Here is a 26,204-nt window from a genome sequence, read left to right on the forward strand (position 1 = left end):
CACACTGACTCTCACTGGGGTATGGGTGCCACACACACTGACTCCCACTGGGGTATGGGTGCCACACACACTGACTCCCACTGCGGTATGGGTGCCACACACACTGACTCCCACTGGGGTACGGGTCCCACACACACTGACTCTCACTGGGGTACAGGTTCCACCTCCAGAGTACTTTGGACACTAAGGAAATGATTTAAACCCCATGAAATCTAACAGTCCCCACCCTTAACTTTGGAGACTGTGGTGCATCCCTTCACACCTTCCCCCTCCATGAAACTCAAGATCTGAGCACTTGCTTGTTACCAAAAAGAGGTAAAAGTCGAGGTTGGAAGTTTGAAGTGTAATCCACTCAGAGCTAAAAGCAGAACAATGGAGGAGTGCTGGATTATCGCATGTCATAGGATCAGTACGGCACAGAAGGAGGCCATTCATCCCCTTCCATCTGCACTGGCACTTTTGAAGAAAGGTCCTGTTGGCCCCACTCCCCAGCTCTTTTACCCAAATCCCTGCAAGTTTTTCTGCTGCAAGAATTATCTACTTCTCTCTGGGAGGCTACTGTTGGCTCAGTATCCATCAGCCTATCTGGCAGTGCATTCTGAATCCTAACCTCATGTCACCTCTGGTTCTTTTGCCAATCACCTTAAATCTGCATTCTCTGGTTAGCGACCGCTCTAACCGTGGAAATCGTTTCTCCTTATTTACTCCATCTAAAGCAGTCCTGATTTTAAACACCTCTATCAAATCCTCTCTTAGGCTTCTTTAAGGTCAGTGATGCACTTGGTACAAGATTAATCTCCATGTTTCAACTTGAAGCAAGAAAGACTTGGAAACAATTGGGGGCTTTTTTTTCAGTGGATTACAAGTAGGGTTGCCAACCGTCCAGGAGTTAAAGATTAATCTCCTGCTGCAAGCAAACCCAGGAGAAAAAACATTGGGGTGTTGAAGGAGAATGGGTGTGTTACATTTGCACAATTTTTGTTTATTAATTATAAAAACATTGGGGGTGGGAATCTGACTAAGGAGAGGCAGGACACATTGTGATGGAACCTCCACAGATACTCTCTCTCCACTGATGCTGCCAGACCTGCTGAGAATTTCCAGCATTTTCTGTATTGATTCCAGAATTGGCAACCCGATTGCCAGGGCGATATGATAAAAGTGTTTAAGATTCCGAAAGGGTGGGAGAGGATAGCTGGAAGGCAGACTGTAGGGGTCTAGCATGAGGGGCCATTGGTACAAGATTGAGAGGGTAGGAGAAACCTCTTCACAGACAGAGGCTGTGGGATTCACTTCCAGGGTTAGTGATTGAGGCAGGAACTGTGCAAATATTTGAGCTTAGATTGGATAGATGAATGAAAAGGGATGTGGGAGCAGGAATGTGATTGGGAATAAGCTTGTGTGGAGGATAAATGATGACATGGACTGAATGGCCTATTTCCATGTTGTAACTTCCATTTATTCTTTGCACACAGCAGGTGCTGGTAATGCTTCTGCTCTTGCCAATGACATCTCCCCTCGACACATCTTTTGTTTCTTTCCTTGTCCCATTACCGTCCCCTTTTGCCTTGCGCCATTATCCCTGTTGTCATTTAATCTCTCCTGCCTTCCACCCTATCACAGACCTTCCCCTTTGTTCTCCCTCCCCCCCCACCCCACCCACCACAGCACCAGCCCCCACTTCCCTGCCTCTGCACTCGCTTAAAACCTGTTACGTCTCCAACGTTTTCCAGTTCTGACGATAGGTCATCAACTTGGTTCACTCTTTCTCTCTCCACAGATGCTGCCACACCTGCTGAGTATTTCCAGCATTTTATGCTTTTATTTTCAATTTTAAGGTTCTGCCCCCTCATCCTGGACTCCCCACCAGAGGAAATAGTTTCTCTCTATCAACCCTGTCAAATTGTTTAATCATCTTAAATAATCATCTCAACCGGATCACCTAATAATTGTCGATATAAATCTGTGCAGCCTGTCCTCATCATTACAATTTAACCCTTTTAGACTTTGGTGAATCTGCACTGCACCTTCTCCAAGGTCAATATAACCCTTCCTGAGGTGTGGGGCCCAGAATTGAACACAGTTTCTCCAGGTGAGGTCTAACCAGAGCTTTGTATAAATTGGAACATAACTTACACCCCTTCATATTCCAGCCTCAAGAAGGCAGCCAACATTTTGCGAGCATTTTAAAAATATTTTTGTAGCTGTACACTAGCTTTTAGTGATTACTGTACTTGGACCCTAAATCTCTCTGCTCCCTCCACAGTTCCTAGCTTCTGGCTGTTTGGAAATGGCCGTTATCTTGCTAGAGGGAGCTGGACAGGAATTTCAAACTCCAACCCCCCTCTCCAGTTCTTTGGCTGGGGGAAGGAGAGAGGAGCGGTTGGGTTCAGTGCTGACCGGCTTTGCTGTGGGGCTGTCCTGCCTGAAGTCATCTGACCCGAATGAAGTCTTTAAAAAAAGCAAACGTGAAGGGTGGGGGAAGATCTGCGATGCCCTTGGCAGTCAAATATCCAGCCTTGTGCTCACATATGGAGAATTGTTACAAGCTTTTTTCCAGAGCTAAGCGACGGCACCTTGGGGAGTGGGGAAGGGAGACAGTGGCGGGGGGTAAACGAGGAAATGAAACTAGATAGCGCACAGTGGCCCTCTGGGGTCAGGAGTCTGACCCTAATAGGCTTCTCCTTACAGTCATCCTACCACAGCAGACAAGCTGTACTTCCATACATATTTTAAAAAAAACATTTTTTTAGGCTGATTTATTTTCAGAATGCGTGACTTCCCCTTTAAATCTTCCCCGGAGCCCTTAAAGGAGCCTCAGGGCCCCTAAGGTGGGGCTCCATAGCTCATTGGCTGCAGTTTGTACTGAAGCTGAAGCAGGGAACAGGACCCTTTTCACTTCACGATTTGCAGCAGCTGGAGGTCCCTGCCTCCTCTTTAAACCTTCCAGGTGGACTGGGGAGTCGCACGGCCCTGGCTGGGGGCTGTTACAGTGGTCTCTGCACAGCGTCTGGTGTGTGTGCACCTCCCGGCTGTCTTATCACTCTCTCTCTCTCGGCATGGAGCACAAGTCCGGGATACTAAAAATGGAGCCTGATACAGTAGAGGTGGCCCTTGCTTCAATGAGGCACAGCCCGCAGCAGCAGCCTACTCCTAATCGTCACACAGCACCCAGGATTAAAGAGGAGAGGCCCGATCTAGGTAAGGCTGGGGGAGGAGGGAGTCTTCAGAGACCACAGAGATAGGGGGATGGGGCTTCTTCTGGGGCCCCACAGAGCCGAGACAAAGGGTGTTTGTTCACTGTGCAAGCTCAGTGACTGCCATACCCCAGTAGAGAGCTCCATCTGATGGATTAGAACAGCAATGGCAAACATTGGACCTCAGGGGTGGAGGGTGAGGAAGAGGGAGGGAGAGAGGCAAAGAGGGAGGGGAAGTATCCATCAAATACTGCTTGATATTGTGATATCTCTTACACCAATTTAAACAGTTGTACACATGAGCAGGGAGCTCAGCCTTTGTTGTACGCCCGGTGTTGACGAAACATAAACAACTTGTACAGTTTTGAAACCATTCATCGATTTTGCTCTGTTCTTTTAGTGGGCGTTTCACCATGTGGGTACATGTTATTTTACCCGCACTCCCTGCGTCTCTGCCTCTGTTTCTCCCTTTCTCTGTGTACCTGTCTCAGCCATCTGAATCATGCTCCTTCTCTGTGACTCTATGTTTTCCACAAAATTAAAGCGGTATCATGATTGCCATCACTGTTGGGATTCAGAATCTCAGTTATAGTGCAGCAGGCACTGTCTCAATAAATGGATGGGGACAGTGTAGAGGGAGCTTTACACTGAATCTAACCAGTGCTGTACCTGCTCTGGGAGTGTTTGATGGAGCAGTGTTTATTTTTTATATTCGTTCATGAGAGGTGTTGCTGGCAAGTCCAGTATTTATTGCCCATCCTTCATTGCCCATGAACTGAGTGGCTTGCTAGGCCATTTCAGAGGGCATTTAAGAGTCAACCACATTGTAGAGGGAGCTTTACTCTGTATCTAACCCGTGCTGTACCTTCCCTTCTGAATGCTTGATGGGACAGTGTGGAGGAAACATTACTCTGTGTCTAAACTGTGCTGTACCTGCCCTGGGAGTGTTTTATAGGACAGTGTCTGCGGAGTTCTGATGAAAGATCACAGACCTGAAACATTAACTCTGCTTGTGTCTCCACAGATTTATCCAGATCTGAATATTTGCAGGTTTTCTGGTTTTATTTTATAGTGCAGAGGGAGTGCTTAATGGGACAGTGTAGTCAGGTTTAGATTGAGGGATTATAACATTGTGCTATTTCCTTGCCATAGCAGATGAAGCATCTCTGAATTGCGAGGGTTTAAGACTTGCTCGGACCACACTTGAAGCTGGGCCTTTGACTCCAGCAGAAGCCAAAAACACGGCGAAACGGCACAGCCGCAAGAGCCGGCTGCCCGGCAGGGATCACCGGCGGTATTACCAGGAGCGTTGGAAGATGGAGTACCTGATGGACTATGACTGCCTGCGGCATGGCCTGATCTGCATGGTGTGTGGCAGTGCCCTGGCCACCCTCAAACTCAGCACCATCAAGCGGCACATCCTCCAGAAACACCAGGACACCATGTTCCTCACGCGTACCGAGAAGGAGGTCGTCATCGCAACCTGGGTCGAGCACCTCCTGAGCCACAGATACCCACAGGAGGAGCCAGATACGCTGGGCCCCGAGCTGGTGGCAGCACAGCCCAATCCTACCCCAGGTATGTCTTCCACCACTCCAACAGGGGAGGCCTTTGATCCCAGCAGCTGTGAACCCTTATTTGTGTTGTTGCTAGCTCTCCAAGCCCTGCCATCTGCTTTCTCACCTGGGAACATGAGGAAGCTATTTAACCCCTTATGCCTGATCCTTACCTTAACTACATTTTCCCACCTTTTGCATAATTATATAGTATTTATAGCACAGAACAGGCTATTCAGCCCAACTGGTCTATGCTAGTGTCTAAACTCCACACAAATCTCCTCCCACTCCTCCCCATCTCACCGATCAACATATCCTTCTATTCCTTTCTCCCGCATGTGTTTATCCAGCTTCCCCTTAAATATATCGATACTATTCACCTCAACCACTCCCTGTGGTAGTGAGTTCCATATTCTCCCCACTCTCTGGGGAAAGGAGTTTCTCCTGAATTCCCCATTGGATTTATTAGAGACTGTCTTATATTGATGTTCCCCTTGTTCTGGTCTCCCCGACAAGTGGAAACATCTTCTCTACATCGACCCTATCGAACCCCCTTCATCATTTTAAAGCCCTCGATCAGGTCACCCCCCTCAGCCTTCTCTTTTCTAGAGAAAAGAGCCCCAGCCTATTCAGTCTTTCCAGATGGTTATAACCTCTTAGTCCCGAGATTCTCCTCAGGAATCTTTTTTGCACCTTCTCCAGTGCCTTTATATCCCTTTATAATATCGAGACATTGATCACAAGTCGTGGGAGTCAGTTGCCAGCATTCGCCAGAGCTGGCGGGCAGCCATAAAGACAGGGCTAAATTGTGGCGAGTCGAAGAGACTTAGTAGTTGGCAGGAAAAAAGACAGAGGCGCAAGGGGAGAGCCAACTGTGCAACAGCCCCAACAAACAAATTTCTCTGCAGCACCTGTGGAAGAGCCTGTCACTCCAGAATTGGCCTTTATAGCCACTCCAGGCGCTGCTTCACAAACCACTGACCACCTCCAGGCGCGTATCCATTGTCTCTCGAGATAAGGAGGCCCAAAAGGAAAGGATAATATCGAGACTATTAACTGTGCACAGTTGAAATATACAAGGTTCTGAAGGGGCTGGATAGGGTAGACACTGAGAGATTGCTTCCTCTGGTCGGTCGGGGAATCTAAAACATGGGGGCACAGTCTCAGGATAAGATGCGGAGAAATTACTTCACTCAAAGGGTTGTGAATCTTTGGAATTCTCTACCCCAGAGGATGGTGGATGCTCCATTGTCAAATATATTTAAGGCTGGGATAAGCAGGTTTTTGGTCTCTCAGGAAATCAAGGGATGTGGCAAGCGGGCAAGCAAGTGGAGTTGAAGCCCAAGATCAACCATCGTATTGAATGGTGGAGCAGGCTTGATGGGCCATATGGTCTATTCCTGCTCCTATTTTTTGACTTCATAGATTTTTTTTTTAGAATTAGAACATTACAGCGCAATACAGGCCCTTCGGCCCTCGATGTTGCGCCGACCTGTGAAACCATCTGACCTACACTATTCCATTTTCATCCATATGTCTATCCAATGACCACTTAAATGCCCTTAAAGTTGGCGAGTCTACTACTGTTGCAGGCAGGGCGTTCCACGCCCCTACTACTCTCTGAGTAAAGAAACTACCTCTAACATCTGTCCTATATCTATCACCCCTCAACTTAAAGCTATTTCCCCTCGTGTTTGCCATCACCATCCGAGGAAAAAGACTCTCACTATCCACCCTATCTAACCCTCTGATTATCTTATATGTCTCTATTAAGTCACCTCTCCTCCTCCTTCTCTCCAACGAAAACAACCTCAAGTCCCTCAGCCTTTCCTCGTAAGACCTTCCCTCCATACCAGGCAACATCCTAGTAAATCTCCTCTGCACCCTTTCCAAAGCTTCCACATCCTTCCTATAATGCGGTGACCAGAACTGCACGCAATACTCCAGGTGCGGCCTCACCAGAGTTTTGTACAGCTGCAGCATGACCTCGTGGCTCCAAAACTCGATCCCCGTACTAATAAAAGCTAACACACCATATGCCTTCTTAACAGCCCTATTAACCTGGGTAGCAACTTTCAGGGATTTATGTACCTGGACACCAAGATCTCTCTGTTCACCTACACTACCAAGAATCTTCCCATTAGCCCAGTACTCTGCATTCCTGTTACTCCTTCCAAAGTGAATCACCTCACACTTTTCCGCATTAAACTCCATTTGCCATCTCTCAGCCTATGTCCCTCTGTACCCTACAACATCCTTCGGCACTATCCACAACTCCACCGACCTTAGTGTCATCTGCAAATTTACTAACCCACCCTTCTACACCCTCTTCCAGGTCATTTATAAAAATGACAAACAGCAGTGGCCCCAAAACAGATCCTTGCGGTACACCACTAGTAACTAAATTCCAGGATGAACATTTGCCATCAACCACCACCCTCTGTCTTCTTTCAGCTAGCCAATTTCTGATCCAAAGCTCTAAATCACCTTCAACCCCATACTTCCGTATTTTCTGCAATAGCCTACCATGGGGAACCTTATCAAACGCCTTACTGAAATCCATATACACCACATCCACTGCTTTACCCTCATCCACCTGTTTGGTCACCTTCTCGAAAAACTCAATAAGGTTTGTGAGGCACGACCTACCCTTCACAAAACCGTGCTGACTATCGCTAATGAACTTATTCTTTTCAAGATGATTATAAATCCTGTCTCTTATAACCTTTTCCAACATTTTACCCACAACCGAAGTAAGGCTCACAGGTCTATAACTACCAGGGCTGTCTCTACTCCCCTTCTTGAACAAGGGGACAACATTTTCTATCCTCCAGTCTTCCGGCACTATTCCTGTCGACAATGACGACATAAAGATCAAGGACAAAGGCTCTGCAATCTCCTCCCTAGCTTCCCAGAGAATCCTAGGATAAATCCCATCTGGCCCAGGGGACTTATCTATTTTCACACTTTCAAAAATTGCTAACACCTCCTCCTTGTGAACCTCAATCCCATCTAGCCTAGTAGTCTGTATCTCAGTATTCTCCTCGACAACATTTTCTTTCTCTACTGTAAATACTGACGAAAAATATTCATTTAACGCTTCCCCTATCTCCTTTGATTCCACACACAACACAGATATTCCAACTGTGGTCTATAGCAAGGTTCCATACAAGTTTAACATAACTTCTCCGCTTTTCAATTCCATTCCTCTAGAAATGAGCCCCAGTGCTACGGCCTTTTTAATCTGCGTCGCTACTGTTAGTGATTTGTGTATCTGTATCACCTATTTTCCAAGGAATATGTGGCCTCATTCTTCCCACCAAATGTATCCCCTCACACCGATCTAAATTGAAGTTAATTTGCCCATTACACACCCATTCTGTAAGTTTATTTGCTCCATATCGCTTGGTAACTTTGCCCAATAAAAATCTGTCAATCTCAGCCTTGAAAGCTCCACTTGACCCTCAATATCTTCACCACTTTGGGGGAGAGAGTTCCAGATTTCCACTCCCCTTTGTGCTTCCTGTCATCACCCCTGAACGGCCTGGCTCTAATTTTAAGATTATGCACCCCCCCACTTTAGATACATAGAAGCAGGAGTAGGCTATTCGGCCCTTCAAGCCTGCTCTGCCATTCGATAAGATGATCGCTGATCTGGTTGTGGTCTCAACTCCACTTTCCTGTCTGTCCCACATAACCCTCGACTCCCTTGTCTATCAAAAATCTATTTTTAAAAATTCATTTATGGGATGTGGGTGTCGCTGGCCAGGCCAGCATTTATTGCCCATCCCTAATTGCCCTTGAGAAGGTGGTGGTGAGCTGCCATCTTGAACCGCTGCAGTCCATGTGGGGTAGGTACACCCACAGCGCTGTTAGGAAGGGAGTTCCAGGATTTTGACCCAGCAACAGTGAAGGAACGGCGATACAATTCCAAGTCAGGATGGTGTGTGACTTGGAGGGGAACTTGCAGGTGGTGGTGTTCCCATGTATTTGCTGCCCTTGTCCTTCTAGTTGTTTGGAAGGTGCTGTCTAAGGAGCCTTGGTGCATTGCTGCAGTGCATCTTGTAGATGGTACACACTGCTGCCACTGTGCATCGGTGGTGGAGGGTGTGAATGTTTGTAGATGGGGTGCCAATCAAGCAGGCTGCTTTGTCCTGGATGGTGTTGAGCTTCTTGAGTGTTGTTGGAGCTGCACCCATCCAGGCAAGTGGAGAGTATTCCATCACACTCCTGACTTGTGCCTTGTAGATGGTGGACAGGCTTTGGGGAGTCAGGAGGTGAGTTACTCGCCGCAGGATTCCTAGCCTCTGACCTGCTCTTGTAACCACGGTATTTATATGGCTACTCCAGTTCAGTTTCTGGTCAATGGTAGGCCCTAGGATGTTGATAGTGGGGGATTCAGCGATGGCAATGCCATTGAATGTCAAGGGGAGATGGTTAGATTCTCTCTTGTTGGAGATGGTCATTGCCTGGCACTTGTGTGGTGCGAATGTTACTTGCCACTTATCAGCCCAAGCCTGGATATTGTCCAGGTCTTGCTGCATTTCTACACGGACTGCTTCAGTATCTGAGGAGTTGCGAATGGTGCTGAACATTGTGCAATCATCAGCGAACATCCCCACTTCTGACCTTATGATTGAAGGAAGGTCATTGATGAAGCAGCTGAAGATGGTTGGGAGGAACTCCTGCAGTGATATCCTGGAGCTCAGATGATTGACCTCCAACAACCACAGTCATCTTCCTTTGCGCTAGGTATGATTCCAGCCAGCGGAGGGTTTTCCTCCTGATTCCCATTGACCTCAGTTTTGCTAGGGCTCCTTGATGCCATACTCGGTCAAATGCTGCCTTGATGTCAAGGGCAGCCACTCTCACCTCACCTCTTGAGTTCAGCTCTTTTGTCCATGTTTGAACCAAGGCTGTTATGAGGTCAGGAGCTGAGTGGCCTGGCGGAACCCAAAACTGAGCGTCACTGAGCAGGTTACTGCTAAGCAAGTGCCGCTTGATGGCACTGTTGATGACACCTTCCATCACTTTACTGATGATTGAGAGTACGCTGATGGGGCAGTAATTGGCCGGGTTGGACTTGTCCTGCTTTTTGTGTACAGGACATACCTGGGCAATTTTCCACATTGCAGGGTAGATGCCAGTATTGTAGCTGTAGCTCTAACTCAGCCTTGAATAAATTTAATGACCCAGGCTCCATTGCTTTCTGGGGAAGAGAATTCCACAGACTAACAACCCTCAGAGAAAAATGTTTTCCCCATCTCCGTCTTTTTAAACTGTGTCCCCTAGTTCTAGTCTCTCCCACAAGGGGAAACATCCTCCCAGTATCCACTCTATCAAGTCCCCTCAGGATCTTATATGTTTCAATAAGATCACCTCTCATTCTTCTAAACTCCAATGGGTAAAAGTCCAACCTGTTAAACCTTTCTTGGAGGCTTGGAGGGCCGAATAGCCTGTTCCTGTGCTGTACTGTTCTTTGTTCATAAGATAAACCCTTCATCCCTGGAATTAGTCGAGTAAACCTTCTCTGAACTGCTTCTAATGCAGTTATATCCTTTTTCAATGAGACCAAAGCTGTACACAGTACTCTAGATGTGGTCTCACCAAGGCCCTGTACAGCTGCAGTAAAACTTCCCTACTTTTATATTCCATTCCCCTTGCAATAAACAACATTTCATTTGTCTTCCTAATCACTTGCTGTACCTACATACTAACATTTTTGTGATTCATGTACCAGGACACCCAGATCCCACTGTACCGAGTTCTGCAATCTCTCTCCATTTAAATAATATACAGCTTTTCTATAGTTCCTGCCAAAGTGGACAAGTACACATTTTCCCACGTTATACTGCCAAATTTTTGACCACCCACTTAACCTATCTAAATCCCTTTGTAGACTCTTTACCTTCTCTTGACAACTTACTTTGTTACCTATCTTGATGCCTTTGGCAAATTTAGCTACCATACATTCCGTCCCTTCATCCAAGTCATTTTTATATATTGTAAATAGTTGAAGCCTTAGCACTGATCCCTGTGACATTCCACTAGTTACAGCTTGCCAACCTGAAAAAGACACATTTATTCCTATTCTATGCTTCCCGTTAGTTGACCAATCCTTCATCCATGCTAATATGTTACCCCCTACACCATGTGCTCTTATTTTGTGTAGTAACCTTTTTAAGTGCCTTTTGGAAAATACACATACACCACATCTACAGATTCCCCTTTATCCACCTTGCTTGTTACTTCCTCAAAGAACTCTAACAAATCAGTTAAACACGATTTCCCTTTCAAAGAACCCTGGTGACTGTCTGATCCCATTATGATTTTCGAAGTATCCTGCTATAACCTCCTTAATAATGGATTCTAGCAATTTCCCTATGACAGATGTTGTGTTAACTGACCTATAGTTTCCTACTTTCTGTCTCTCCCCTTTCTTGAATAAAGATGTTACATTTGTGATTTTCCAACCCAGTGGGAGTCTTCCACAATCTATGGAATTTTGGAAGATTATAGCCAATGCCTCTACTATCTCTGCAGCCACTTCTTTAAATGCAAGGATGCAAGCCACCAGGTCCTGGGGATTTGTCAGCCTTGAGGTCCAAGAGCTTTCCCAGCACCTTTTCCCTGGTGATGATGATTGTTTTAAGTTCCTTCCTCCCTTTTGCTTCATGATTTTCAAGTATCTTTGGGAAGTTTTCTAGGTCTTTTACAGAGAAGACAGACACTAAATACCTGCTCAACGTTCCTGCCATTTCCCTGTTTTTCATTATTAATTCCCCGGATTCGCTCTCTAGAGAACCAACACTTGCTTTAGTTACCGTTTTCCTTTAAATATACTTGTAGAAACTCTTAATATCTTGTTTTTATATTTCTAGCTAGCTTTCTCTTGTATGCTAATTTCTCCCTCTTTTTTTTGAGTCATCCTTTGCTGCTTCTTGAAATCTGTCCAATCTTTTGACATGCCACTAATCTTTGCAGATATGTACAGTGTTTCCTTCAGTTTGACACTATCCTTAAGTTCCTGATTTAGCCACGGATGATGCATCCTTCTCAAAGTCTTGCTTTCTCACTGGGATAAATCTTTGCTGAGAGTTATTAAATATCTCCTTAGAAGTCTGACACTGCATCTCTACTGTCCTACCTTTTAACCTAGTTTCCCAGTTCCGTTTAGCTAACTCGGTCTTCATACCCTTATAATTACTTTTATTTAGGTTTAAAACACTAGTCTTAGACCCACACTTCTCCCCTTCAATGTGAAATGCTGTCATGTTATGATCACTGCCGCCTCGAGGCTCCGTTACCATGAGGCTATTGATTAATTCTGTCTCGTTGCATATTACCAGGTCTAGAATAGCCTGTTTATAAAAGCAAAATACTGCGGATGCTGGAAATCTGAAATAAAAACAAGAAATGCTGGAACCACTCAGCAGGTCTGGCAGCATCTGTGGAAAGAGAAGCAGAGTTAACGTTTCGGGTCAGTGACCCTTCTTTGAAACTCTATTATTATTCTAGAATAGCCTGTTCCCCAGTTGGCTCTGGAACACACTGCTCTAAGAAATTGTCCCGAATACACTCTATGAACTCATTTCCAGGCTACTTTTGCCAATCTGATTCTCCCAATTTATATGTAGATTAAAGTCACCCATGATTATTGCAGTACCTTTCTTACGCACTCCATTTATTTCTTCCTGTATACTCTGTCCTGCAGTGTAACTACTGTTAGGGAGCCTATAAACTATGCCCGCAAGTGCCCTCTTACCTTTCCTGTTTCTTACCTTTACCCAAACTGATTCTACGTCTTTCTCTTTCGAGCTAAGGTCAACTCTCACTACTGTACTAATGTCATCCTTAATTAACAGAGCTACTCCTCCACCTTTTCCTAGCTTCCTGTCTTTCCAAAATGTCAAATACCCTTCAAGATTCAGGTCTCCGTAATGGCTATCAGGTCATACATATTTATTTCTATCTGTGCTAACAATTCATCCATTTTGTTACAAATGCTGCACACATTTACCATTTTTGCAATCTTAAGTTTGCATGCTGTGTCCCTTCCTGCAGAGTCTGGTTATCATTACCCAATTCACTAACCTGCTATATTACCTTATCCTTTCCCTTCAATTTACCATATCTCCCCTCACATGATTCGTTCCCCCCAATATGTATCTTAAGGCCCTCTCACAACAACGCTGGTTCCAGCTCTCGGCTACAGACCGTACAGTACCCCCACCACCACCACCACAACATTCCTATTTACTCCCCTGCTTGAGTGGCTCCCTATACCATGGTGTCATGGTCAGTTTGTTCATCCACCTTGCAGCCCCCGTTCTCATCCATACAAGATCCAACCATCAGAGGAAATAGCTTTTTCTCTCTCGACCTGTCAAGTCCTTTTAACACCTCGATTAGATCATCTCTCAAACTTTGAAACTCGAACCAGGTTTATGATGCCTGTTCTGACAATTGCACTATTCAGGCCGTGGGAAAATAGCCATGGTGATAGATTCAGAGTTCCCACTCCTGATTACGATCCAGTAAGTCATTCCTGGAAAGTGTGATCCGGACAGTTGTTGTGCCCAATGGCTCAACAGTCAGCTCCTGAAGCTCCGTCCACCTTTCTCTCTTCCTGCCCATCTCCCCCTCTGCGTTTGTCTTCCCCTTCCTCCCCCTCTGCGTTTGTCTTCCTCTCCCTCTCCCCATCTCTGCCCCACTTTCTCCTTCTGCCCCTCCCCTCCTCACCCCCCCCCCCCCCCGCTCTCTCTCCTCTCTCTATATCTCCCCTCTCTCATTCTCTCCCTCTACCCTTTTGTACATCCCCATCTCTCTGTGCACTCCCCCCTCACTCTCTTTGCACCCCTCCTTTCTCTGTCTCCTGTCCCCCCCCTTGTCTGTCGCTTCTCTCGCTCTCACAGAGAATTAGGAGAGACAACACTAGAGTAAGAAATAGTAAGACATTGGGGGAGTCAGTGTAACAGGGAATGTATAAGGTCTAAATCAGGTTTACTATGCATGTATATTAATGCGCAGAGCGTGGTAAATAAGGTTGGTGAGCTGCAGGCGCAGATAGACACATGGAAAAATGATGTTGCGGTGATAATGGAGACCTGGCTCAAAAAATGGCAGGGCTGGTACTAACTTTTCCTGGATACAAGCTGTTCAGGAAAGATAGGGAAGGAAGGAAAGGAGGAGGGGTAGCTATATTGATTAAGGAGAATATTACAGTGCTGGAGAGAGAGGATGTCCTAGAGGGGTCAATGACAGAATCTATTTGGTTAGAGCTAAGAAACAATAGAGGTACCATTACATTGCTGGGTGTATTCGATAGGCCACCAACTAGTGGGAAAGATATAGAGAAACACATTTGCAAGGAAATTGCAGAGATGCAAGAATTATACAGTAATTATAATGGAGGACTTTAACTATTCTAATATAAACTGGGTATAATCGTGTAAAGGGCAGATAGGGGCAGGAGTTTCTAGAGTGTGTTCAGGAGAATTTTCTATATCAGTATGTTTCCAATCCTGTGAGGAAGGAGGCATTGCTGGATCTGGTTCTGGGAAATGAGGTGGGTCACATGAATCAAATGTCAATAGAGGAACAGTGGCCATAGCATCATAAGGTTTAGATTAGCTATGGACAAGGACAGAGTCAAGATAATTAATTGGGGAAGGGCCAATTTCAATGGAGTGAGAACGGAACTGACCCAAGTCAACTGGAATCAAAGATTGGTAGGCAAAACTGTAACTGAATAATTGTAAAGGAGTTAGCTTGGACACAGTCAAGGTATGTTCCCATAAGGGGGAAAGGTAAAGCAAACAGATCCAGAGATCCCTGGACGACGAAAGAGATAGAGAGTAAGGTGAAACAGAAAAAGGAGGTTTATGACAGATGTCAGTGGAGAACACAATTGAAAACCAGGCTGAATATAGACAGTTCAGAGGGGAAATCAAAAAACAAAATGAGAGAAGCAAAGAGAGAGTATGAGAAGAGACTTAGGCTAAAGTAAAAAGGAATCTAAGTCTTGTATAAGCACATAAATAGTAAAATGGTGGTAAAAGGAGGCGGCGGGGGTGGGGGGGGGGCGCTGATTAGGGACCAAAAGGTGAATTACGCACGGAGGCAGAGGTCATGGCTGAGGTACCAATGAGTACTTTGCATCTGTCTTTACCAAGGAAGAAGATGCTGCCCAAGTCATAGTGAAAGAGCAGGTAGTTGGGACACTGGATGGGCTAAAATTTGATAAAGAGGAGGTATCACTGACTGTAATTAAAAGTGGTAAGTCACAGGACCGGATGAGATGCATCCAAGAATACCGAGGGAAGTAAGAGTGAAATTGCAGAGGTACTGACCATAATCTTCCAATCCTACTTAGATACAGGAGTGGTGCCAGAGGACTGGAGAATTACAAATGTTACACCCTTGTTCTACCCCTCTCTCTCTACCCCCACCCCCGTCTAACCTCTCTCTCTCTACCCCCACCCCCGTCTACCCCTCTCTCTCTACCCCCACCCCCCTCTCTCTCTACCCCCACCCCCGTCTAACCCCCCCTCTCTCTACCCCCACCCCCCTCTCTCTCTACCCCCACCCCCTCCACCGCTTCACCCCTCCGCCCCCTACCCTCCGTGGTGGAGGGAGTGAATGTTTGTGGATGGGGTGCCAAACCAGCGGCTGCTTTGTCCTGGATGGTGTCGAGCTTCTTCAGTGTTGTTGGAGCTGCACCCATCCAGGCAAGTGGAGAGTATTCCATCACACTCCTGGCTTGTGGACAGGCTTTGGGGAGTCAGGAGGTGAATTACTCACCACAGGATTCCTAGCCTCTGACCTTTCATCAGAACTGGCAAAGGTTAGAAAAGAATTAGGTTTTAAGCAAGTGGAGGGAGGGAGGGGGGGGGGGGGGGGTGGGGGTAAGAAGAGAAGAAAAGGGAAGAGGGTGGGGGAAATTAAATAACAAAGCTGTCCTGGGACAAAGGCAGAGAGCGTGTTAATGCTTGTGGTGAAAATCAAAGCATTAGTGCTGAGAGAATGTGAATGGCAGAATAATGAGCAGCTCTGACTGCATTTAAAAAAACAGGCACATGGTTAAAAATAAAATAAAAGAGACATGTAAAAAAGCTGTTTTTATTGACATTTCTAACCTTTGCCAGTTCTGATGAAGGGTGATTGAGCTGAAACATTAACTCTGTTCCTCTCTCCACAGCTGCTGCCTGACCTGCTGAGTATTTCTGCCTCCAACCTCCTCCCCAGCCTCTACCCTTCTTCCACCCCCCCCGCCTCTACCCCTCTTCCCCCCCCCCACTCTGCCTCTACCCCTCTTCCCACCCCCTCCCTCTGCCCCCCCACTCTGCCTCTACCCCTCTTCCCACCCCCTCCCTCTACCCCCCCACTCTGCCTCTACCCCTCTTCCCACCCCCTCCCTCTACCCTTCTTCCCCCCCTCCCTCCGCCCCTCTTCCCCCCTCCCTCCGCCTCTACCCCTCTTCCCCCCCCCCGCTCCGCCTCTACCCCTCTTCCCCCCCCCGCTCCGCCTCTACCCCTCTTCCCCCCCCCGCTCCGCCTCTACCCCTCTTCCCCCCCCACCGCTCCGCCTCTACCCCTCTTCCCCCCCCACCGCTCCGCCTCTACCCCTCTTCCCCCCCCCGCTCCGCCTCTACCCCTCTTTCCCCCCCCCGCTCCGCCTCTACCCCTCTTTCCCCCCCCCGCTCCGCCTCTACCCCTCTTTCCCCCCCCCGCTCCGCCTCTACCCCTCTTTCCCCCCCCGCTCCGCCTCTGCCCCTCTTTCCCCCCCGCTCCGCCTCTGCCCCTCTTAGCCCCCCCGCTCCGCCTCTGCCCCTCTTAGCCCCCCCGCTCCGCCTCTGCCCCTCTTAGCCCCCCCGCTCCGCCTCTGCCCCTCTTAGCCCCCCCCCGCTCCGCCTCTGCCCCTCTTAGCCCCCCCCCGCTCCGCCTCTGCCCCTCTTACCCCCCCCGCTCCGCCTCTGCCCCTCTTACCCCCCCCGCCCCGCCTCTGCCCCTCTTACCCCCCCCGCCTCTGCCCCTCTTACCCCCCCCGCCTCTGCCCCTCTTACCCCCCCCCGCCTCTGCCCCTCTTACCCCCCCCCGCCTCTGCCCCTCTTACCCCCCCCGCCTCTGCCCCTCTTACCCCCCCCGCCTCTGCCCCTCTTACCCCCCCCCGCCTCTGCCCCTCTTACCCCCCCCGCCTCTGCCCCCCCTCCCTCTGCCCCCCCTCCCTCTGCCCCTCTTTCCCCCCCCCGCTCCGCCTCTACCCCTCTTTCCCCCCCCCCCGCTCCGCCTCTGCCCCTCTTTCCCCCCCCCGCCCCGCCTCTGCCCCTCTTAGCCCCCCCGCTCCGCCTCTGCCCCTCTTACCCCCCCCGCCTCTGCCCCCCTCACCCCCCCGCCTCTGCCCCCCTCACCCCCCCCGCCTCTGCCCCCCTCACCCCCCCGCCTCTGCCCCTCTTACCCCCCCCGCCTCTGCCCCTCTTACCCCCCCCCGCCTCTGCCCCTCTTACCCCCCCGCCTCTGCCCCTCTTACCCCCCCCGCCTCTGCCCCTCTTACCCCCCCCCGCCTCTGCCCCTCTTACCCCCCCCGCCTCTGCCCCTCTTACCCCCCCCGCCTCTGCCCCTCTTACCCCCCCCGCCTCTGCCCCTCTTACCCCCCCAAGCCTCTGCCCCTCTTACCCCCCCAAGCCTCTGCCCCTCTTACCCCCCCCGCCTCTGCCCCTCTTACCCCCCCAAGCCTCTGCCCCTCTTACCCCCCCCCCGCCTCTGCCCCTCTTACCCCCCCCCCCGCCTCTGCCCCTCTTACCCCCCCAAGCCTCTGCCCCTCTTACCCCCCCAAGCCTCTGCCCCTCTTACCCCCCCAAGCCTCTGCCCCTCTTACCCCCCCAAGCCTCTGCCCCTCTTACCCCCCCCCCGCCTCTGCCCCTCTTACCCCCCTCCCTCTACCCCTCTTCCCCCTTTGCCGGCGTCTCTTTCCCTCACGGCCTGTGCTTTCCCTCCCACAGTGGACCCTGTCCCGGCCGAACCCGCCCTCTCCCTGGAGCCGGTCCCGGCGATGCCAACCTTGAGCGGTGAAGCGGAAGAGCTGCCGGGGAAAGGCGGCCCCCCGGTCAACGATGCGCCGGCCCGCCGCCCGGGCCCCGGCTGTCCGCTCGGCAAGCGGGTACGGCGGTATTACCAGGAGCGCTGGAGGACCGAGTACCTGATGGACTATGACTGCCTGCGACACGGCCTGATCTGCATGGTGTGTGGCAGCGCCCTGGCCACCCTCAAACTCAGCACCATCAAGCGGCACATCCTCCAGAAACACCAGGCCTCACTCAGCCTAACTCCCACCGAGCGCGACGTCGTCATGGCAACCTGGGTGGAGCACCTACTCAACCAATCACAGATCAACATCGAACAGCAGGGGGCGGGGCCCGTTCATTTTATCCAATCACATGTCGAGGCTCAGGCAGCGGCGCCCGCCTCCCACATCATTGACCAATCATACACCGAACAGCGCGGCGCGGGGCTGGCGCCTCTCAACCAATCACACATCGACAGGCAAGGGGCGGGCGCAGTACTCCTCAACCAATCAGATATCGACATCGGCGAAGCGGCGCCTGCCCTTTTTGACCAATCATCCTTCGAGCAGCGGGGGACGGGGCCAACCCGGCACTTCAACCAATCACAGATCAACGTCAAGCAGCAAGGGGCGGGGTCAACGCTTCCCCTCCACCAATCACAAGTTGAACAACAAAGGGCAGAGCGAGCCTGTCTTTTCCACCAATCACAGATCTATATCGAGCAGCGAGGGGCGGGTCCAAAGCCCCATGCAGGTATGGAGTGCCCCATCCATGGTCCTGAGGCAAAGTTGCTCACTCCGGGGTCCTAGTGCCTCTCCCGTTATCACCCATGGTCCTGAGGCAAAGTGCCTGACCTGGGGGTTGTGGGTCAGTGCCTCTCCCCTTTATCATCCATGGTCTTGAGGCAAAGTTGCTCACTCCGGGGTCCTAGTGCCTTTCCCTTTATCATCCATGGTCCTGAGGCAAAGTTGCTCACTCCGGGGTCCTAGTGCCTTTCCCTTTATCATCCATGGTCCTGAGGCAAAGTTGCTCACTCCGGGGTCCTAGTGCCTTTCCCTTTATCATCCATGGTCCTGAGGCAAAGTCTCTCACTCTGGGGTCCCAGTGGCTCTTTCCCCCCACCCCCCACCTTCTCCACCCATGGTCCTGAGGCAAAGTGCCTGACCTGGGGCGGGGTGGGTGGGGGGTTGTGAGCCAGTGCCTCTCCCACTTCCCCATTCATGGTCCTGAGGCAAAGTCTCTTGGAAGATCTCAGCAGATTGATGCCAGGTTTAATCCCCCAGTCTGTGTTCAGGTCACTGCCCTCAGCCTGGGGTCCTGGCTGTTTACTCGGCCTCAGTGCCTCAGTATGTACTCTTGGGTTTCATCTTAAAGACCTTGTCCCAACAACCTACTTCTTCATAACAGTTCCTTCTTCCCACCTCAGACTCTTAAACCCTGGAGTCTGCTTCCTCGCTTCTCCCAATTGCTCACAGTCACATAGTTGAAATGAGGAGCTCGGTGTGGGAGTAAAAACCATGCTGAGAAAAGCCTCCCCCGGGACATTCAGAACACACACTGCCTGATTGGGTACTGGGCCTTGCAGATCAGGAAAGTTGCAGCTCTCATGACGGCTGTGTGCTGAGCCTTTGGGTCTGAAATGGAGAGCTTGCAGACCCGGCAGAGCTGGGACTAAGTGACCAAGGACAGTGTGTGTGACAGGCTGGGCTGGATGGGGGTTGGGCCTGACTGCAACACCACCCGTGTTCGAATAGCCTACGGTCACTCTGAGTCTACTGTGGGGGTGGGGGGAGGGGTGGGTGAGGGTCAGAGGGTGAGTGAGTGTGTCGGTGTCTCATTGTTCATTGGATTCTGTTTTCCTTGTTCAGGAGGAGTTCCAGAGCTGTCTGATTCTGTTGATGCCGGTTCCATTGTCAAGCTGGAGGGTTACCCGGCTGTTCCGGTGCGTGTGGATCAGCTCCCACCCCCTGCTGAAAATAGCCGGGTCCTGGAGCAGCGCACGGTGCAACACAGCCCGCTCACCAGGTGGTCCAGTAAAGGTGTTCGGCGATACTATCAGGAACGCTGGCGGTTTGAGCACCTGATGGACTATGACCGGTGGCGGCACGGCCTCGTCTGCATGGTGTGTGGCAAATCCCTGGCTACCCTGACCCTGAGCACCATCAAACGGCACATCCTCCAGAACCACCCGCACTCACTCAACTTCAGCCACAATGAGAGGGAGAACATTCTGGAAGCCTGGAACGAGAGGGCCTTGCAGCAGGACTGCACGGCCGTGCAGCTGGTGATGCCGAGACTGGGTCTAAACTGGTCGGCTGGCAAGAGGCCTCGTCGGTACTACCAGGAGCACTGGCGGTTCGAGTATCTGATGGACTGTGGCCAGTGGCATCAAGGCCTGGTCTGCATGGTGTGTGGTAAATCCCTAGTTACTCTTTCCCTGAGCACCATCAAACGCCACATCCTCCAGAACCACCCACACTCACTGAACTTCAGCCAGGCCGAGAGGGAGAACATTCTGGAAGCCTGGGGCAAAAGCACATCACAGCAGGAGAGCAGGGTGATTGAACCACGGGCTACAGAGGAAGAGGAAATCTCAGCTCGTGGGACACCAGCAGCAGTTACAGGTAGAGTTATCAATCTGTGATCTGTTAAAAGATCACAAGCCTGCACATACCTGTGCTTCACAAAGCCTTACCTCCTGTCACTATGTTTTTGAAGCAATATTTTCCATTAAAAATTGCTAAAATGAAAACATACCTATGTAAACATGTCACGCTGTAATTACATCTGCCTGCCAGTGGTGGCTCTGGAGAGCCTTGGTTCTGCAGCTGCCAGTAGATAAACTGTTGTAAGTTATGGTTAGAGAGAGGGCAAGGGCGGGGTGGGGGGTGCGACAGACTGAGTGGGCACAAGACGAGGTAATGGAGCTGAAAGGAGAGGTGTTTCAGAGAGGGGACGGCAGGAGCGATGGGCTGAATAGCCTCCTGTGCTGTAACATTCTGTGTGTTTGTGTTCCCAGGTATTCCTGGAGCAGAATCAGAGCCGTGTGTGAATACTGGTGAGTGTGGTTTGATGGTTCAGTACACACAGTACACACTAATCTCTTAAAGAGCTAAGGCACCAATTGGTGGAATAGAGAGGTCACACCCCCCTCCATATGGGGGAGAACCCTCCCAGCCCCTTCCCTACATTACATGAGAGAAAAGGGAAAAGAAAATACGCTGAAAGGAGGTAAATGGAATGGGAGGAGACTCGTGTGGATTATAAACAGCAGCACAGATCAGTTGGGCCAAATGGCCAGGGTCTGTGCTGTACCTCCTGTGCAATACTGTGTCATTGAGGAAACAAACCATTTCCCTGGTTAACAGATGTGCCAAGACCAATCTCAATAAGCCACTGGGGAGCTCTTTCTATTAAGAGTCAGATTGGCTCAGTCAGGATCACTCTCATCTCTGAGTCACAGGTTGTGGCTTTGAAATCCACCCCAGAGATCTGAACACATAACCAGAGTGACACTCCCAGTGCAGTACTGAGGGAGCGCCGCACTGTCGGAGGGTCAGTACTGAGGGAGCGCCGCACTATCGGACGGTCAGTACTGAGGGAGTGCCGCAGTGTCGGAGGGTCAGTACTGAGTGAGTGCCGCACTGTCGGACGGTCAGTACTGAGGGAGTGCCGCAGTGTCAGTACTGAGTGAGTGCCGCACTGTCGGACGGTCAGTACTGAGGGAGTGCCGCAGTGTCGGAGGGTCAGTACTGAGTGAGTGCCGCACTGTCGGACGGTCAGTACTGAGGGAGTGCCGCAGTGTCGGAGGGTCAGTACTGAGGGAGCGCCACACTGTCGGACGGTCAGTACTGAGGGAGTGCTGCACTGTCGGAGGGTCAGTACTGAGTGAGTGCCGCACTGTCGGACGGTCAGTACTGAGGGAGTGCCGCATTGTCGGAGGGTCAGTACTGGGGGAGCGCTGCACTGTCGGACGGTCAGTACTGAGGGAGCGCCGCACTGTCGGAGCGTCAGTACTGAGGGAGCGCCGCACTGTTGGACGGTCAGTACTGAGGGAACGCCGCACTGTCGGAGGGTCAGTACTGAGGGAGTGCCGCACTGTCGGACGGTCAATACTGAGGAAGCGCCGCACTGTCGGACGGTCAGTACTGAGGTAGCGCCGCACTGTCGGAGGGTCAGTACTGAGGGAGCGCGCACTGTCGGACGGTCAGTACTGAGGGAGTGCTGCACTGTCGGAGGGTCAGTACTGAGGGAGTGCCGCACTGTCTGACGGTCAGTACTGAGGGAGTGCCGCACTGTCGGACGGTCAGTACTGAGGGAGTGCCGCATTGTCGGAGGGTCAGTACTGGGGGAGTGCCGCATTGTCGGAGGGTCAGTACTGGGGGAGCGCCGCACTGTTGGACGGTCAGTACTGAGGGAGCGCCGCACTGTTGGACGGTCAGTACTGAGGGAGCGCCGCACTGTCGGAGGGTCAGTACTGAGGGAGCGCCGCACTGTCGGAGGGTCAGTACTGAGGGAGTGCCGCACTGTCGGAGGGTCAGTACTGAGGGAGTGCCGCACTGTCGGAGGGTCAGTACTGAGGGAACGCCGCACTGTCGGAGGGTCAGTACTGAGGGAACGCCGCACTGTCGGAGGGTCAGTACTGAGGGAGTGCCGCACTGTCGGAGGGTCAGTACTGAGGGAGTGCCGCACTGTCGGAGGGTCAGTACTGAGGGAGTGCCGCACTGTCGGAGGGTCAGTACTGAGGGAGTGCCGCACTGTCGGAGGGTCAGTACTGAGGGAACGCCGCACTGTCGGAGGGTCAGTACTGAGGGAGTGCCGTACTGTCGGAGGGTCAGTACTGAGGGAACGCCGCACTGTCGGAGGGTCAGTACTGAGGGAGTGCCGCACTGTCGGAGGGTCAGTACTGAGGGAGTGCCGCACTGTCGGAGGGTCAGTACTGAGGGAGCGCCGCACTGTCGGAGGGTCAGTACTGAGGGAGTGCCGCACTGTCGGAGGGTCAGTACTGAGGGAGCGTCGCACTGTCGGAGGGTCAATACTGAGGGAGTGCCGCACTGTCGGAGGGTCAGTACTGAGGGAGTGCCGCACTGTCGGAGGGTCAGTACTGAGGGAGCGCCACACTGTCGGAGGGTCAGTACTGAGGGAGTGCCGCACTGTCTAATGTGCCATCTTTGCAGTGCTATTGGTGGAAGAGCAGGGAAGTTCTCCCTGGGGTCCTGGCCTATATTTATCCCTAAAACAAAATCACGGTAACAAACTTAATGGTTATTCATCTCATTTGATGTTTATGGGATCCAGTTGTGCACAAATTAACAGGCATGTTTGCTCCACATAACAACTGATGGTAATGACCTGTTCACCATCATGCCCTGTACTCGCTGACCAACACTGGTCCAGCTATGTCTCGATTTTAAAATTCTCGTCCTTGTTTTCAGATCCCTCCATGGCCCTCACCTCCTCCCTATCTCTGTAATCTCCTCCAGCCCCTACAACCCTCCCAATCTCTGTAACCTCCTCCAACCCTCCCTATCTCTGTAACCTCCTTCAGCACCTCCAGCCCTCCCTATCTCTGTCATCTCCTCCAGCCCCGACAACCCTCCCTATCTCTGTAACCTCCTCCAGCCCCTACAACCCTCCCTATCTCTGTAACCTCCTCCAGCCCCTACAACCCTCCCTATCTCTGTAATCTCCTTCAGCACCTCCAGCCCTCCCTATCTCTGTCATCTCCTCCAGCCCCGACAACCCTCCCTATCTCTGTAACCTCCTCCAGCCCCTACAACCCTCCCTATCTCTGTAACCTCCTCCAGCCCCTACAACCCTCCCTATCTCTGTAACCTCCTCCAGCCCCTACAACCCTCCCTATCTCTGTAACTTCCTCCAGCCCCTACAACCCTCCCTATCTCTGTAGCCTCCCCCAGACGCTACAACTCTATCTCTGTAACCTCCTCCAGCCCCTACACCACTCCGAGATCTCTGCGCTCCTCCAATTCCGGTCTCTTGTCCATCCCCTGATTCCCATTGCTCCACCATTGGCGGCCGTGCCTTCAGCTGCCTGGGGCCTAAGCTCTGGAATTCCCTCCCTAAACCTCTCCGCCTCTCTCTCTCCTCCTTTAAGACGTTCCTTAAAAGCGACCTCTTTGACCGAGTTTTTGTTTGCCAGTCCCTAATATCTCTTTATGTAGCTCGGGGTTTAATTCTGTCTGATTTATGCTCCTGTGAAGCGCATTAGGGATGTTTTACTACATTAAGAGTGCTTTACAAATGCAGCTTGTTGCTGTTCTCTCTGATGGTCTGTTTTTGTATTGTAGGGGAAAATCCAGACGTGGAGTTTTCAAAGAGTGTGGATGTGGAATGGAACGGACCGGGGGGTGGGAGCAGGAGCCCTGCGGAAATTGAAGTGTGTGTGGAGGAGCAGGAGCTGAGTTTCCCAACACGGACAGTCAGGGGCCGGGTCCCAGGGAGGGACCATCGGCGGAATTACCAGGAGCGCTGGCGGTTCGAGTACCTGATGGACTACGACAGGTGGCGGCACGGCCTTGTCTGTATGGTTTGTGGCAGCGCCCTGGCCACTCTCAAACTCAGTACCATCAAACGGCACATTCTTCAGAAACACCAGCACACCATGGGCTTCACGCTGGCCGAGAAGGTAATGGTAGTGGAAGAGTGGAACAAGAAGATCGCCACCATTGCTAAGATGGACTTCTGGCAACTGCCTGTCACTGGCGGGAATGGGAGTCCTCCTCCCCAGCACCCAGGAGGAGTAAACACCACCCGGCGTTAACGCTTGCTGCACACAAACCGTGAGGCCGTGACGCTCTGTGGTGTCTGTGCCAATATAGCACCTGGGGACGGGCAGTTAATATTGGCTTCAATGCCTCGAGTGCAGTCCAACTCAACCTCGACCCCCACCCGACTCCGGTCACTCCCGATTAAATCTGAGACCGTCAGGAGGGTGTGGCCCTCGACACTTCAGAGCCATTGGGTCCTGCCTTTGATCCCCCCCCACTCTAAGCTGAATGCTGTGAGGGGGCTCGCGTTGGCCTTAGTGCCCCAGGGAGAGAGAAGGAAGGTCAGTGGCTGTTCCTGCTGGGTGTAGACGTCAAAGGGAGGACAGGGCTCGGCTAGGCCACTACACCCTCCATGGTCAACTTTCCCCTGGCCAACACTGGCGAGTCCGAGGCTTACAGGGTGAAGAACAGGCGCAGTAGTGAGGTCCATGGAACCCAGCAAGAGTTAGTGGGACGGGGGCGAGGGCATGGAGACGAAAGAGAAGCCTCAGCTCATGGTGCTGCTCTCAGACTGAAGAGTAAATCGAACTTCTGTGTAACTAGTCCCTCAAATGGATGTTATTTCCGAGCCACACACTCAGCGAGGATCAGCACTGGGCTGGACCGAGACCAATTGGGATAGGAAAGGGTTAAACATCAGCCATCATAGACATCCCCCCACCGTCCCCTTGTTTTGCTGGCAAGTGGTTGGGTGTGGACAGGACAGGGCTTGGCGGCGAATCCCACATTAGCTGAATAGCCCACCAGTTCGCACCCTCTCAACTCTCGTGGATGAGGACTGGGTCAGTGAGCACAATATGGTGGGGGTGAGGTCATCTGACATGGCCCGTGGGGCGAGGAGACTACACGCAACAGAAATAAACCCCCAACTACTCGATCCCCCAAACCTTTGGGCGACCAGCCACTCAGAAACCCAATAAAATTTTGAGGGCCTCGAAGACTGTGGTACGAGCTGGTGGGTGTGGTGCAGGGGTTGGCGGTGGGGGGGGCGGGTGTGGCTGGTGCGTAGGGTGCTGGGGCAGTGCCGGTGCTTGTCACTGAGCCTGGATACAACCTGAAGCTCAACGCCTTCAAATGTCACAAACAGCCAATACCCCGAACTCCAACCTTGAAAAGACACAGGAGGTTCTGGTGGACAATTTCGTATTACTTTCTGTGACATCCTTTTCTGTGACTCAGGGCCCTGTCTGCACGTTGAAGAAATGTGTTTCAGTCCCTGTACAACTTTCTGACTTTTACACATTAAAAGCAAATGGTTCCAGTCAAGCCTCTAAAAAATATATTAAATATTGAAAAGTTTTTTTCTCTATCAGTACAGAATACCATCAAAGACTCCCAGGGCAGGTACAGCATGGGTTGGCTGTTGCTTGATTGGAGGTGCTGACTGCTGATTGCAGCAAAGAGCCTCAGCAAAAAAAAGTAAAGTTCCCTCTACACCAGGGTTGTCCAACCTTTTCACATGGTGGAAAGGTCAGTTGCTGGGGGGGGGGGGGGCGGTGGTGGGAAGGGCATATTACAATTTTTGTCTTAAAGAGGGGGCCAGTGAGACAATTTCAGAAAGATAAAGGCATTAAAAATTTATCTTACTATTAATTAAAAC

The 26,204-nt window shown here is 51.0% G+C and overlaps 1 protein-coding gene across 2 annotated transcripts; it reads left to right on the plus strand.

The window, feature by feature from the left end:
* The first annotated feature begins 2,870 nt into the window (after window positions 1-2,870).
* LOC137355925 (zinc finger translocation-associated protein-like) lies at window positions 2,871-25,969 on the plus strand. Of its 2 annotated transcripts, none has more exons than XM_068021591.1 (6): window positions 2,871-3,201; window positions 4,350-4,775; window positions 17,754-18,569; window positions 19,685-20,440; window positions 20,836-20,874; window positions 24,125-25,969. In XM_068021591.1, exons 1-6 carry the CDS (start codon window positions 3,060-3,062, stop codon window positions 24,595-24,597), a joined length of 2,652 nt encoding a protein of 883 aa, XP_067877692.1. In that variant the 5' UTR covers window positions 2,871-3,059; the 3' UTR covers window positions 24,598-25,969. The 2 variants fall into 2 exon arrangements, with proteins under 2 accessions (XP_067877692.1, XP_067877693.1); XM_068021592.1 differs by having other exon boundaries at window positions 4,353-4,775.
* The last annotated feature ends 235 nt before the right edge of the window (window positions 25,970-26,204 follow it).

This window comes from Heterodontus francisci, chromosome 44 (assembly GCF_036365525.1).
Source record: "Heterodontus francisci isolate sHetFra1 chromosome 44, sHetFra1.hap1, whole genome shotgun sequence".
NCBI lineage: Eukaryota > Metazoa > Chordata > Chondrichthyes > Heterodontiformes > Heterodontidae > Heterodontus > Heterodontus francisci.